The sequence below is a fragment of the Macrobrachium nipponense genome, chromosome 2 (genome assembly GCF_015104395.2).
Source record: "Macrobrachium nipponense isolate FS-2020 chromosome 2, ASM1510439v2, whole genome shotgun sequence".
NCBI lineage: Eukaryota > Metazoa > Arthropoda > Malacostraca > Decapoda > Palaemonidae > Macrobrachium > Macrobrachium nipponense.
In genome coordinates this window covers 30651163-30666639 of record NC_087201.1, presented here as the reverse complement: position 1 = coordinate 30666639, position 15477 = coordinate 30651163, and the positions used below count along the sequence as shown (strand labels likewise).

General features: G+C 36.5%; 1 protein-coding gene across 1 annotated transcript in view; it reads right to left on the bottom strand.

Moving 5' to 3' along the window:
- Positions 1-241: 241 nt before the first annotated feature.
- LOC135221149 (uncharacterized) overlaps positions 242-15477 on the bottom strand; it is a 237813-nt gene continuing 222577 nt past the window's right edge. Inside the window, exons 5-6 of the mRNA XM_064258973.1 lie at positions 3821-4058; positions 242-1823 (exon numbers count right to left, since the gene is read on the bottom strand). Of these exons, the coding sequence (XP_064115043.1) occupies positions 1732-1823; positions 3821-4058 (330 nt within the window). The 3' untranslated portion in view covers positions 242-1731. The remainder of the gene's footprint in view (positions 1824-3820; positions 4059-15477) is intronic.

Below are 15477 nucleotides of genomic sequence, written 5' to 3'. Positions count from 1 at the left end.
TATTGCAATCTGTAATAATGATTAGAAAAGTTTGCCGGGTGATTTTAGCAATTTAGTGCATAATTTTTGTAACAGTGTTTAAGATCTATTTGGACAAGAATATTGACATAAAAAAGCTGACATTCACTTTCGAGGGAATTTACCATAGATATATATATATATATATATATATATATATATATATATATATATATATATATCTATGTATATATATATATAGATTATATATATATATATATATATATATATATATAGATATGAATATGAGAAGTTTATAATGTGCAATATTTTCAGTTCATTATCGAATGAATTCTTATAAGCCTTCGTGATTATTCAGGTAATAAGTTCCCTTATTCTTAGCTTTCTTTCATTTACATTGTTTATGAAGCCAGTCAAATTATATCTGTGATGCTTCGATATTTTTCTTTCATCTCAGATTCTTCTTTTGTCTAGTTTTAAGTTTTCTGACAAAGAAATCCGCCCTTTATTCTGCCCATCGTATATTGATCATCCACCCTCCGATCATCAAACATACCGAATTGCAACCCTCTAGCCTCAGTAGTTTTGATGAAATTTAAGGTTAAAGTGTAAAGTGGGGAGATTTATTGTGAAGGCATCGCTAAGTGTGGAAAGTCATCTGTTGGATAGTAGTTAGCAGCGCAGCCTGATTGCAATTCTTAGTCCTCACTCATGTCAAGCTCTAGTAACTATCTTCGGTATGAATTTAGCAAGAAAAAAATTTAGACTAAATGCTCTTTTAGTTTTCTGTCAAGGAAAACTATTGTGCCGACTTTGTTTGTCCGTCCGCAGCTTTTCTGTCCCCCCTCAGATCTTTTAAACTACGGAGGCTAGATGGCTGAAAATTGGAATGTTGATCATCCACCCTCCGATCATCAATGGATCAAATTGCAGCCATCTAGCCTCAGTAGTTTTATTTCCTTATTTAAGGCTAAAGTTAGCCGTAAACCTACATCTGGCAATGCTATAGGACAAGCCACCACCGGCTCATACAGAAAATTCGATTTTACTTTTTTTTTTATTTGTTATATGATTGATATAGATAAACTGGAAGTTATTCACGGATTCCTTCTTATTACAACTGGATAATACTTATAGACTGCGCGTATTAAACACAGTACCAATAGTTTTCCATTGACGTTTGCTTACTGCTGTTTCCAGTCACCGTAATGGGAACGTTTTTGGCGCCAAAGACTGGAGATTGACGATTCGATTCTTATAACCATAATCCTTTACAAGATTTATCTAAGAATAATTCAGTATGAAAGTGAATGTCAGCCTCTGAGTTGAAGAGAAGGGTCCTATGAGCCATTCTGGGAGAGAAGACTAATAACCACCTCTGGATCGTCCTGCATAAATGAACACAGACATGATGAGTAGATTTGTGAACACACGTAAAATGAAGAATCACACGAATGAATAAGTGTATTTGAATAAAAGCTTCGAAGCTACGAGCAGCAACAATACGGCAAAGAGTCAGCGGAGCAATGGCAGTCACTGACTGACTGCTCCTGATGGAATCTATTTCCGCTCCTGATCCATCTGTTGTCTCCGCCCTGTCTCTCTGTGTCCCTGGCTTCTCCTCCGACGAAGCAGAAGGGGAGCAGGCGTGGCGCGCGTCCGAGGTGTTGGCGCGTGAGGATGAACAGGTGTAGCAGAAGAAACAACTTGAGGAGGAGGAGGATGGAGGATGCTTCGTCGAGCGCCGAGGAGTCAGCTCTGGATGTGACCTACGAAGGTGAGCATCAACATGGCGGCCACGACCAACCCAGCGGCTTGTCGTACCTGGACGATGCTGGCGCTACCTGCGGCCAGCAAGTGGAAGGGAGGTGGTGAGAAAGGAGTTCAGGACGGTTTGGGGGGTGGGGGTTATGGGGAGGGGGAGGGGAAGAGAAAGAGGTTTAATATTAGAAGTCTGCCATTCCTACTGCGTGGACAGGGGGGAGGGATAGGGGGGATTAGAAGCTAAAGTTCAAGCGATGGCCTAATCCACATGCATTCCGGATTTCAGGCGAGAAATTCAATTTCATGTTGATTAAAGCTATTACGGTGTCCTCTTAGCCCCATTCAGGCGTCACAATGGAATGTAATCCGGTGCTTCTGGTCCCAACAATGAGTCATTATTTGGCCTTCGATCATGTGAAGGCGATAAATGCAACCGGTTAATGAACTCCCGTCCCTTTTATTTCCCAAAATAAATCATCCCTCCCTTAATGGGCCATATTTAGCATGAAGTGGAGGGCATAATGAAAAACGAAGATATTATTAACCGCCCTGGACACCATTTTGGCGAAACATAAAAGAAAACTCTACTGAAGACAGAAATGCATCAGCAGTTACTATTACCACTCAATATCTTTAATATTAATTTGCCATTAGATGGACAATGATATTAACTCAGAAAAAAAGAAGTTTCCTGAGGTTATTCATCAATGTTTAATCTTTATTTCTATTGAGTTTCTAATAACTTACGTTACAATAATTAATATTTAGGATGTGTCCTGTAAATTACTTACAATATTGGCAGGGTATTTTTCGCGGTCATCATTTATAAAGGATTTTTTGTTTAAACTATAACTTTACATAATCTATCATTCACGTCTGGTGAAACTTGCTGTAACTTCCTTTATGAATGAGAAAGAAACATACTGAACAGTTATCAAAAGTCAGTTATGACAAATATCGAAGTTAAAAATTGAAAGAAAAAAAATTCATGCAAATGTTAACATTTCTACCACTTATCTACTTAAAAAAAATCAATAATTAAAAGGAAGGAAGGAAGGAAGGGTGGTTTTGGAGTCGTACAAAGTTTTGACTATCAACACCCAGTTAGTTAGATACACTTAAGCTACCTGTGATTGGTATTCCCGCTGACTCGACTAACTCGAAACTAAACCCTAATCATATTTTACACTTAGCAGCCAACAACCTTGCACGTCATAGTATCTCTTTTAAATCTATTGATTTACTAATTTTTTTTCTTTAATAACGTTTGCGACCCGTATCGTCACCTTCGTCCATGCTCCTGTTTGCATATCTCCAAGAACTTTAACCAGTGCCACACCATCTTTTACCTTTTTACATCTCTTTGCTTTTTCTGTTTGAAGCCTTAAATAAGCTACTCATTTCATAAGTGGTTTAACATCTCATAGAACGTTTCCAACCATAATTAAATCGACTTGGTTCGCAGTTTCACTATTCCTTGCATGATGCATCGAGCACAATTTTGCCTAGTCGATTCTTCACCAATGAATAAATAATGACTACCTAAACCCCATACATTCCATATCCACCACTGGCATCCATTCTTTTCAGTCCATAGCTTGAGTAACTTCCTTTAGAGTAAGGAGGCATTCACATGCAGTCCACAGCTATTGCAAAGAGTTTCATTCATTTGTTTCACCATCTGTAACTACTCCATTCAGTCTACAGCCATTCTGAATTCCCGTAGAGCTATTTGGTTTCTTGTGATGCTCACTCAGACACTGACTCATTCTAAGTATAATACATGATCCTCGGTCCCTGATCTCTCTAGAAGCAGTGTGTGTTTCATGCGATTTAGTATAATATATAATTAACGAATCAATGACGTCACCCAGCCTTCACTTAACACAAGCAGTCTTTTACCGAAGACACAGTATTTCGCGACTATCACTTATATCCTCTCCTGAAACCGTAGTACCCCCAAGCGTTCAATGCTTCCGAGACCTATGAATCACTATCCAGTTTCCCCTCCTCCCTCCTCCCTCCCTCCCTAACCGCTTTCCATTAATCCTAACAGCCCTTTTCCGTCACAGCTCACCGGAATAGGCGGCGAGATCCCTTGACTCCATAACAGGAACGTTATAAGTGAGCTGACCGTCGACGCTGTGTTGCTGAGTCTTCCGGTAGAAGGAGGAGACCTGAGCCGAGCAGCGGAGGGTCATCTCGCCATTCCGAAAGTGACTCCTGCTCACGTCGAATTTCAGGCCGAGACGCGTCTGCACCAGCCCGTTGGCGTACGTCGTGGGCTTTATGGGGACCAAGTAGTGATTGGGTACCTGCGAATATAAAAAAAAAAAAGTTGTAAACGTTATATTCCGGACTTAACGTGAAGTGGTCTTCGTAACTAATGCTCATACTTAGTACTACTCATACTAACAAAAAAGATCAGATAAAAAGGACAAATTAAACACGTTCAAATATTCTATGTTCTAAGAGGACCCACAAAATAATCGAACAGAAATATAGCCTCCAAATTCAGTACACCAAATAAATTAGAGTGTGCTAAAGTCTATGGACAAACAGAGCCAGGTTTCACCGACGAAAATTAAAATAAATATGCTTTATTTTATTAGAAATTATTTTTCTATACTGTTTAACAAGCACATTGTTTAATTTTTACATTTTCATTCTAATAAATAAATCATTAATACCCTATCCTAAAATTACTGGACCTTTAACTCAACGCGAAACACCTTTTTCAGACCTTTTCGAGGCTCCTCCATAGACCTTACCTAAACCCCACCCCACCCCCGACAAAAACAATAATAACAAGAAAGTAATTTGCAGGCTTACTCCCCGAGCAAGCGAAAAAAAACCTTCATCTCAAGATACTTTAGGATGTAGAGCAGAAACAGGGCTTAATGTTATGTGGACATTAGTTTAGGCGTATCAGAGAGACGGAACATAGTAGATGTAATAAATGTATGCTGACATTAGGGTGTGTATGTATTAGTTGTGAACTGGTCACGAGAAACATCTATCGAACATCTTCTGACGCTTATTACTCAACATTTCATAATCTAAATCGGTGGAAAAATATATTCCTATAGATTTTCAACAGTTTGTTGAAAAAGCTCGTAAACAAATCTATTCTCATTTCGTTTTTGGTTTGATGATAAAGTCTTTATGATGAATGACTAAAAGGAAATTTTGGAAATTAAAGAGACACGTCTGACACGTATTTCCTTCGATATTTTAACCTTGATTTCATTGGGAATGTTTTGTTATAAAACTTGCAAGAGTCAACCTTGCTTTTAGAATCTCGTTTGTGATTTGTACAACTGCAGAGTTCAGGGGAAAAAAGTGTCAGAAACTCGGTGAAGAAAATTCCTGGCCCAACTGCTATTGTTGCTCCTCAAAGTTACAATTGCCATTTAAAACTCGGAAGAGGATAGGAAACTTCTCCGTTTGAAATCGAATGTTTACTTTAAATGATTTATCCGTCACTTGTGCAGTTTTCTTTTAATTAATGTCTGTCACGGTTTCGGGCGTGAATTTTTTTTTACCTAAATTCAGTATTAGGTACATTCACCTCTAAATTAAAAAAAATAAAGAGATATCTTTTACACCACTGCTATGAACACGAAAATCAATGTTTCAACGAATGTCTTACTAACTATATACACGTTCGTTGACTTCACTATAGTAAATATGCGTTTTTGCAAGTTTTTCTATTAAAAGTTACGATATCCACACCCACCACATGAAAGAAAGATTACACACACACACACACACACACACACACACACACACACACACACACACACACACACACACACACATATATATATATATATATATATATATATATATAATTTAGTTAGTTTTCATTATTTTAAAGGTAAATTCGCTCAGCGATAAAGAGATATGGTAACAAAGCAATGTCTCCTCTAAACAGAGTTGCTTCAGATTTATGAAACCTACCAAATCTTTTCTCGAAAAAGTTTTGTTTGCAATAATATCTAAAATTATTTTGTTGGAATTGTGACAATTTTTTTTTTAAATGCCAAAAATTATGAATTATTTCTCTGTGTTTAAAAGTCATCAGCTTCGTCATTACGGAAACTACTTTATTGCCTCACGCATAAGTTATAAACATTACGTTCTTACTTTTCAATGTAAATTAAAAGGTGCTAAAATCTACGATCAAATAGATCCTTGTTTGACCAAAGAAAATTTAAATAAATACACTGTATTTTATTAGAAATATTTCTCTGTACTGTTTAACATGCACATCATTTTCTACATTTTCATTCTAATCAGCAAATCATAAATGCCCTATCCTAAAATTCCTGTATCTTTAACTCAACGCGAAACACCTTTTTCAGAACTTTTTACGCTTCCCTTCCCCACCCACCCTTTCTACTCTTACCCCTCAACAACAACAGTTTGTATAGGCTTACTCCCAAAGTAAGAGAAAAATTTCTTATATCTTACTATAATGGGAGTAATGTCTGTCCGTCCGTCTGTCATTCAATCACAGCCTAACGGCTAGTCCGATGGACATGAAACTTGGCAGGGTTATAGTGGGGACCCCTAAGATGGTTTATAATGGGGTTTCATCCTACCTCCCCCACCCTCCGAAGGGGGTGGGAGTGAGAAGGGATTCCCTGAAACGGAGCTGGTTCTGCCCGTGAAACGAGACTGGTTAACCCGTAGACTTTGTTACATTACGAATTTACATATATAACTTCCATATATATATGCTTGCTATAGTAGATTCACATTAACCGTGCATTTTGATGTTTAGGCCAGTCCCTTACGACGCTCCTGATTGGCTGTTGATAAGCCAATCACAGGGCTGGAGTTCACACAGGCAGGATGTGCGTTCCGTCTCTCCTGAGGGATACTTTTTCCAGCCCTGTGGTTGGCTTATCAACAGCCAATCAGGAGACATCAAATACACGGTTGATGTGAATCTACTATAGGATATGGAATGTCAGCTAATTCTCAGGGGAGGACAGATAATAATGACATCACACTGAGAAAACAACACATTTAAAAATGTACTGAAGCCGAATCTAAGAACTAAATACGGAAGAGGCGTCGTCTGTCTATGATTAGTTTTCTTTGCATTTAATACGTTCACTCAGCTTGTACTAATGATAAAGATAAGAGCACGAAAGGGCAGTACGTTAGTTGGAATTCGGTTTTCCCACAAACGGGTAATTAGCCTGGTTTATTAATTATTCAGCCTTTAGAGGAATCGACAACGAACCAATTATTATAACTTACTTTTCGAACTCGATCCCCGTTTGCAATACTAAAAAAAATAAAAAATAAAATAAAAACGTTTCTTTCCCCAGCGAGTATGTAGTAACGAAATGCAACAAAGACATGCCGTTGAAAAATAGGTCCAGTATTTGACGTGCGACAGTTCGTCATTACAGTAGGTCTGCAGCAGTGGTTCCAAATGTGGGGTGAACGCCCCACCAGGGACGGGGTTAATGGCCATTCGAGAATGTTTAAACCAAGTTAATGGTCTTTTAGGCCTCGTCCACTTGAATATACAAGAATTATATGATGAGTACGCTTTTGAATGAGATAATAATAGTAACATAGCAATGTTCCTTTCTACAGAATACAGAAGAGAGGTCTGTTCTCCATGCTGGGCGAGTATAACAAAATATAAGTGTCAGCATTAGAAACGAGTCTTTAACATTCTAAACGACCCAAATTGGTATGCATACATCCATTCACCCATTCAACTGAATATATCCTAGGCACCCCTCTCCCCCACCCCCCGCACCCGAGACCTTTGATATTTTATGCGGAGATATTGCGGTCGTACACTAATGGGAATATAGTCAACCCTGTGTATGGTCGTAACAATATATCGTCGTGGGCACACATTCACACGCGCAGAGTAGCATGCACTCACACACACACACACACACACACACACATGCAGCAATAATCGGCCAAAGGCAGTTTACGAAGGACATTAGTTAACAGAGCTGGAATCATAAATAGGGAGATATGGAGTGCCCGAAATCCAAAGGGACAAAGCCCCGCGTTGCGCCTAACAGAATCTAGCGCACAGGACCCCAATCCTCCTCCACTGTCTACGTTATTTTAATTAAATCTGTAGATTGTCGCTGAGATTTGTGTTGGGGAAGCTTACGTGTTGCCTGAGCCTGCTCCTGTGAAACTAGTACTGTCTCTCTCTCTCTCTCTCTCTCTCTCTCTCTCTCTCTCTCTCTCTTGGATACATCTCGAATTTCCAGGAGTATTAGCCTAAGGGAATGTTTCTATTACTTCCAAAATCTTGCTCAACTGTCTATTTTAATGTTAGTCAGTAAAGGCACACGTAAAATTGAAGCCTATCTATTCGGGACGGTTTTGAAGGAAAATAGTCATTCCTGCATCCTCATATCCAATTTAAAAAAATTTAAACTGTAAACTAAGAGAAAATACCATGGGAAAGGGTATATGTCAATTAAGATTTTATCAACTTTACGAGCTTTTTACGCTCAACTTGTGATGGAAAGAAAAGACGGTCACATGCGAAGACTTTATTTGTAACAGTATATATATATATAATATATATATATACTATATAATTATATAGTATACACACACACACATATATATATATCTTATATATCCTATATATATATATATATATATATATTATATATATATATATATATATATTTTATATATATATATATATATATATATATATATATATATATATATATATATATATATATATATTATATATATATATATATATATATATATATATAATATATATATATATCTATATAATATATATATATATATGGATATAATATATAATATATATAATTATATATATATATGCTAGTTATTAAGTTATTACTAACTATTCATTTCCATTTCTACCCCGCGCTTTATTTCATCCAATTTCTACTTCTATAGATGGAAAATAATAAATCTGCTCCACATGCAAATAAAGCTAAGGTCTTGGAAGACCAAAGGCTTTTTTTTTCTATATAGCTTTTTTATTAGTACTGTTCCCAGAAGCGATAATGGTAGTAGAGTAATAGTTTATTCTAATGGAATCTTACTTTTGGGGGGAATTCTTGGGGCATCTTATCTCACTAACATATTAACTTGTAAATACTTTATTTAGAAAAAAAAAAACATTGTATTTTCCTGCTATTAGTGAAGACGAGTTTATATCTTAAGCCTCGAATGTCAGAAAAAACTTGATTGTCAGATAAAATCCAGAATATGATTATATATAAGCAGACTGTCATTGAATCTATCCTCAATAACAAATGCTACAGTTTGATATAAATATTATATATTACAACTGCATTCAGACATACCGTCTTCATGGTAGTTAGTTCTATTGATTAAAAATTGACTACTCTTGTTCCATGTTTATTTTGTCTATCGTAGCTTCTATTATCTGTTTCATCTTTCTTTCTAAATATCTTTTCCCGTTGTGGTCCTCGCTCGTCTACTGATCTTAAACAAGGGGTGATCCGACCACCAGCTGACTAGGTGCGCGTGCAAGATTTTCCCCTCACGTATAAGTTGTAAATATTAAATACCTAACTTATCGTGAAGAGGTCTTTGTAATTAATGCTCATATATTCTTAGTACTACTCATACTAAAGACAAGTAACAAATAAAAAAGGACGCAAATTAAACAGGGTCATATATTCTCAGTTATAACTAGAAACACAAAAATGTTGAACAGACATAGTCTAAATTCAGAACACGAAATAAATTTAAACGCGCTAAAATCTACGGTCAAACAGAACCTTGTTTCACCAACAAAAATGAAGATAAATACGCCGCATTTTATTCGAAATACTTTTCTTGTACTGTTTAACATGGACATTATATATTTTTTACATTTTTATTTCAATAGATAAATCATAAATATCCTCTAACTCGACGCGAAATACCTTTTTACAGAGCTTTTTAGGATCTTCCATAGATTTTTCTTACCACCTGAACAACAACAACAAAGTAGTTTGTAGGCTTACCCCCTGAGTAAGTGAAAATAATGAAATTAATAATGGACCACAAACACGCAACGTGACAACATTGAAAAGTAGGTTTACGAGTACGAAATATTTATGTAGAGGAAATCTAAAAGTTATAAGGCGAATCACATTCCGACCACATCGACGATCGCTTTCTTTTCAAGAAGAAGCAAAGAATTCGATATCTGAAGTGAAACCTAATTATTTGTAACCTTGCCTCGTTTCCATCTGGTAAGCAAACAATTTCTAGTATCAAGTGATTTCTTCATTCTGCTCGAGATTAAAGCTCGTTGCAGTATTAGACATCTTAACAGTCGAAGAGGTGACGAAGACGGAGTTCATCTAAGTGATGCTTTCATCTCACTTTTTTTTTTTTTAATCACGTTAATGCATTCTTCATTTCATCCAACGCCGTCATTTGTCCCGCGCTAAAAGACGTCACTTCGAAACCATCCAATTCTTTAGAAAATTTCTTCTACGCTTTAAAATCTTCTTAGATAGAGCTGCAATGTACAGTTCTCTAACGACTTGAGGTTTCTCGTCTTTGCTTAAGACAATCCGGCTGCCATTGTTTCTGCAGTACGTAACACAGGGTCGATAATTATCTTCCTACCTCCGGCTGAAGAGAGCCAGCCAATCAAGGGAAGTTCTTCAGCGGCGGCCATTTCTCCTGATTAAGCACAGAGCTCGCCCATAAATCTTTTCAGCTTCATTCAAAGTGAATTGCCCTCCCCTCTATATACATATACATGCACGCTCTTTGTGAGGCGGCCGTTCTCATGTTAATACTCCGGTGTGCTACACCCTTCTCTTTTTTCTTTTTTTTTTTTTTTTTTTTTTTTGTTGTTGCTTGCAGCCGGCGACCTTCACATACTTTCAGTTTTCCTTTTTTCCTTTATTTCCTTTTCGTTGGCTTCAGGTTTTTTTTTGAGAAATATTAACCGTCATGACTATAAAATCAGAATTTCTTTACTTGTGGGAATATAATAGGACTTTCAATTTTTTTTTTATTGTATTTCCTTCATTTTCTTGGTATACCGCATTTAATTTTCTATAATTCACATTCTGCTTGTCAAGCTTATCTTTTGGTACAAGTAGCATCCGCTTTGTAATCTGACAAACTTATATTTATAAATATAACTTGACCTTAAGAGACATTTCATTAGATTTTGACAATTCTAACTAGACTCAGCATACCTTGTTGTTTTGAATACTTTCTCAATTTCTTTATCTAAAGGGAATGTAATCTTTGTAATTCAATAGCATTTGTTACAAAGTACAGATATGATAAAATGAAAAGCTTGCATTACTTTGTTTCTACAAAAAAAAACTGCTACCGATAGATAGTGCAGGAAATAGATCAATTTAGAATAATGAAGCCTACAATGATTATATAATCCTCAAGCTGTCATCACTTGGCGCATGTCGCCAAACTCGGCGACGCAGTTACGATTCATGGCGATTTGCTCGTAATTGCATCGTAATTCGGCGGCTAAAACCTGATCGGCATTGAATTGCAAATGTACGAACGAGCCACTGACAAATTTTTTTTTCTGCCCTAGGACCGCGACTGATGACGATGATTACCAAAACCAGCCATGACGATGTGCAAGGCCTTGGATCGCCAATGTGTGAGTCGGGCATTAGGTTTTAGCAGAAGAGTCTCTGATACAACTGGCCAACATGAACAATAAAGAGAATTCTGAGGCATTGTAGAGACTAAAGACTGGGTAAATCACAGGCCATTTTAAAAATGGCAGATTCACGTAATCTTGAAAACTTAGATCCTTTGTCACCATTAGAAAGCTAAGTCACCGAAGCAAATGAAAGCGTCACGTTATCACCGTGGAAGAGGACCTTGATAAGACTGAAAATGACAGAAGGCCTTAGTGGTCAATTTAGAAGAAGATATCCTTAGACAGAAATTTCGTGCCATGGTAGAGGATGGAATCATCAAGTGGCGGCAGGATAATGAACCACAGGTCATCTTAAATAATGGAAGGTCCATGTCACGATGAAAGGAGGCTAAAAAAAAAAAAAAAAACTATACCGGCCTCATTACAAATAATGGATCTCGCAGAGCAGTGAAGACGTTTACCAGCGCACGCCTGGTTATCCCTGAAGTAATTGCGTCCTGGAATTAACTGTAATTAGATTTCCCTGTCTAATAGCAGTGTTGAAAGAACATTACTCCGATTATGCAATTATCGAGATAAAATGCCGAACGTAATTAGAAGATGATATTAGTTGAATATTGAAGAGATGGTCGTAAATTGAATTCATAGAATGCCAGCAATGTCAGAAGATGCTGATATATCTAAATGAAATTTCTGACATCCTAATTAGTGAAGATACACTGCTACAATTTGACAAACTAGTCGATTCTCTCTCTCTCTCTCTCTCTCTCTCTCTCTCTCTCTCTCTCTCTCTCTCTTCCAACCCTTTATTGGATATTTCTTCCAAGAATGCAGCATTAAACTTGTTATCCTTAGGTTTATTGGAAATTTTTCTCATTTAATTTGTGGCAAACAACGAGCAACCTTCATCATATTTGTATTCATTTGTGAGATTAAAGTTTATTTATTCGAGGCGTAATAACTTATCAACAAATTTTTTTGTGCATACAGATAGTTACCTTTAAAATTTTCTTGTCAATTGGACATGAATAATATCCAAGTTCATTGATTGCTTTATCTGTCTTCCAACAACAGTTACCTTTCGAAATACTAAATAGTCTATTGATTTGTTCAGCTCTAGAAATATTATTCATATAGCCACTATGTTCATATTTGATCTGAAAATATATATGGCACTATTTCTATATAATATATACAGGCTTATAGGTTTCCATATGCTTGCAATTTTTGTAAAAGTCAAGAATCTTTGAAGACTTCAGAAGAACTGACTAAAATTTCTTTTAACATACCTAGACAATTTCTCTCTCTCTCTCTCTCTCTCTCTCTCTCTCTCTCTCTCTCTCTCTCTCTCATCTAACGACAAACGGTCTATGACTAAACCTGGCACTATTCCTGCCCACTTCGAATAAAGCGATGGCTAGGACGCGAGCCAATTTCGGAAGGCAAACTCATTGCATTTTACATCATTCGCCTCATGGTGGCCAGCCGTTCCAGCCGCCGCAGTCAACGCTAATGAACCACGCGAACTCTAATTTTATCGGGACCACAAACAGATGGCTGCCCATTTGACATCTCCAAAGTTAGAGACAGACAAGGCTGAGCTTAACCGAGAGGATGATAATGCCGCCACTTCAGCCAAGTATTCCGGTGTTCAGGTATCGATACGCTCACTTTTGTTAGCCATTGAAGGCATCGCGTATATTTCCTGTCGGTCACTGTCTCAAACATAACGCAACAGCGGTGGAGGGGAAGCGTTTTATAGCATGCAATTCGAAAGGCTATAATATGCGTCGTCGTGTCTCATTTGCCGTGGCCCTCAGAATTGGAGGTGGGCCATTAGAGGCGGGACTTGTGTGACAGCATCTGCAGAATCATCTGACCAATAATTCCATGGCGGGAATTCTTCGCTGTCAGATTGTTTATAATCAGATAACGTCCTCCATTTCAGTCAGGTAACTATTTTGTTATCATATCTTTAATTGCAGTGTCAGAAAAAGTCAAAACACTTGATTGAATTTTCATTTTCTTTAATATCCTAAAATTGTTTTTAATCATCTTCTCGTTGCTGTTTATATTTTACTTATTCCATCTTTTGTCCATAGTAATCACAATTCATAATTGTGGACAGACTTGGAGGATAACAATTCGTTTCCTGACTATGTTGGTTACAGATATATATATATATATATATATATATATATATATATATATAATATAATATATACTATATATAATATATGTATTTATATATATATATGTCATAAATAAAGACTGATAATATGTATCGTTGTGACATTTCTTGGAATGTGAAGACTGATCACTTTTAACTTCCCATGGAGACAGAGTCCGAAGCCACGACTTGAGAAAGCTGACATCTCTTTCTGGGATGGTGTGATACGAAGATGCTTATTTTAAGCAGGTCAATGTGAGTTCATGAGGGCTTGTTCAAGTTGCCTTTGAAAACTGGCTATATATGTATATATATATATGTTATTATATTATATATATATATATATATATATATATATATATATATATATATATATATATATAGATATATATATATATATATAATATGATCTATATATATATATATATATATATATATGGTTCCTAAATACAGCCAGACAGGTGAGGGAGGATTAATTTGCGTTATGTATGCATTAATCCCCTCCCGGTGAAAATCACCTGCATGCGATTAACTTTTCGTCGTTTTCGATTAATTTTTCGTTTTTTTATTACTTCCTCTTTATTCTTCCTTATTCGCCCTAGATTTCTCATCCAGACGATTTACATGGGTCCTGTTGAATTATTAGATTTTTATTGGCCTGCGAATTTAGATCAGAGTTCCTTATTTTGTAATTGGCGTGCAAATGTGATCTGCTTATGCAATATATTTTTACTAAAGAGACATTTTCTTGGAATGGAATATGTAATTTAGTCATAAAGATAAGCACTGGGAATCTACAAGGAATGAAAATGGAAATGATACATATATTGAGTTGAAAACAGATCCCCTGAAGGTCAGTGTTTAAAACGGTAAAATAGAGAGATTTTTATGTGTTTTTGTTTTTATCTTCCGTCAATTTCCTACACCTACAGCTCTCTCTCTCTCTCTCTCTCTCTCTCTCTCTCTCTCTCTCTCTCTCTCTGTAAAGAAACTTTTTCGCTCTGTCTTTATATAGCAGGCTAAAAACTGCGTTGTTATTGTGGAGACTCATACACACCTTATACGCGAAAAATTGCAAATGAAAAACTTTCCTTTTATCAATTCCATCTTGTCCACAGCACTTACGTGAATTGCTCCAATATCTTTAGAAGATTAACTCTCTCTCTCTCTCTCTCTCTCTCTCTCTCTCTCTCTCTCTCTCTCTCTCTCTCAGGGTATATTTTCAACTTTATAACATCTATATCCCAGTGCTAGCGACAGTTGTAACTACGCTTCTAAATTATTGATCCATTCTAATTATTCATTTATGAGTTTTCTAAGTCACAAACAGCATCTCCATATTCCCGGATGTGGGACTTTCTCGATGCAACACACTGCTCTAAAACTGGCCACTCCAGTAATGTACCTACGTTCCAGCACAGGTATGCTAATTCCCTTCTGTCCTTATATGAAATGCATAGCGGGATAGGGCAGAAGAGAAGGTTGTTGAATTCTGTACGTGCAATTGGACTTGAAAATACAGTACATCAGAGTCAAGCTGGTGCCTCAATGATTACATTATGCTGTGAATTTTATGGTTACACTGACTGAAACTTTTGTCATTTATGGGGGCTATCACGTCCTTAATTCTCGTCCTAATTAATTTGACAAAAAATCTTTCTCTTTTATCCATTTTCTCTGTTTATATCCCCTACTCAATTTTATCTTTTCATCTACTCTATTCCTCTCCTTAATTAAATTTTGCTATTTTATCAACTTCATAATCTACTGCATTTCTCTGCTCTGCGTAACTTCGTTTTTTTTTATTTATTTTTTTAAAATTTTTTACCAAGTATTCTCATCTCTCAGCTGGGCATCTCCTGTCCCATTTCAACTTGCGTTTGATTTTTATCTATACGTT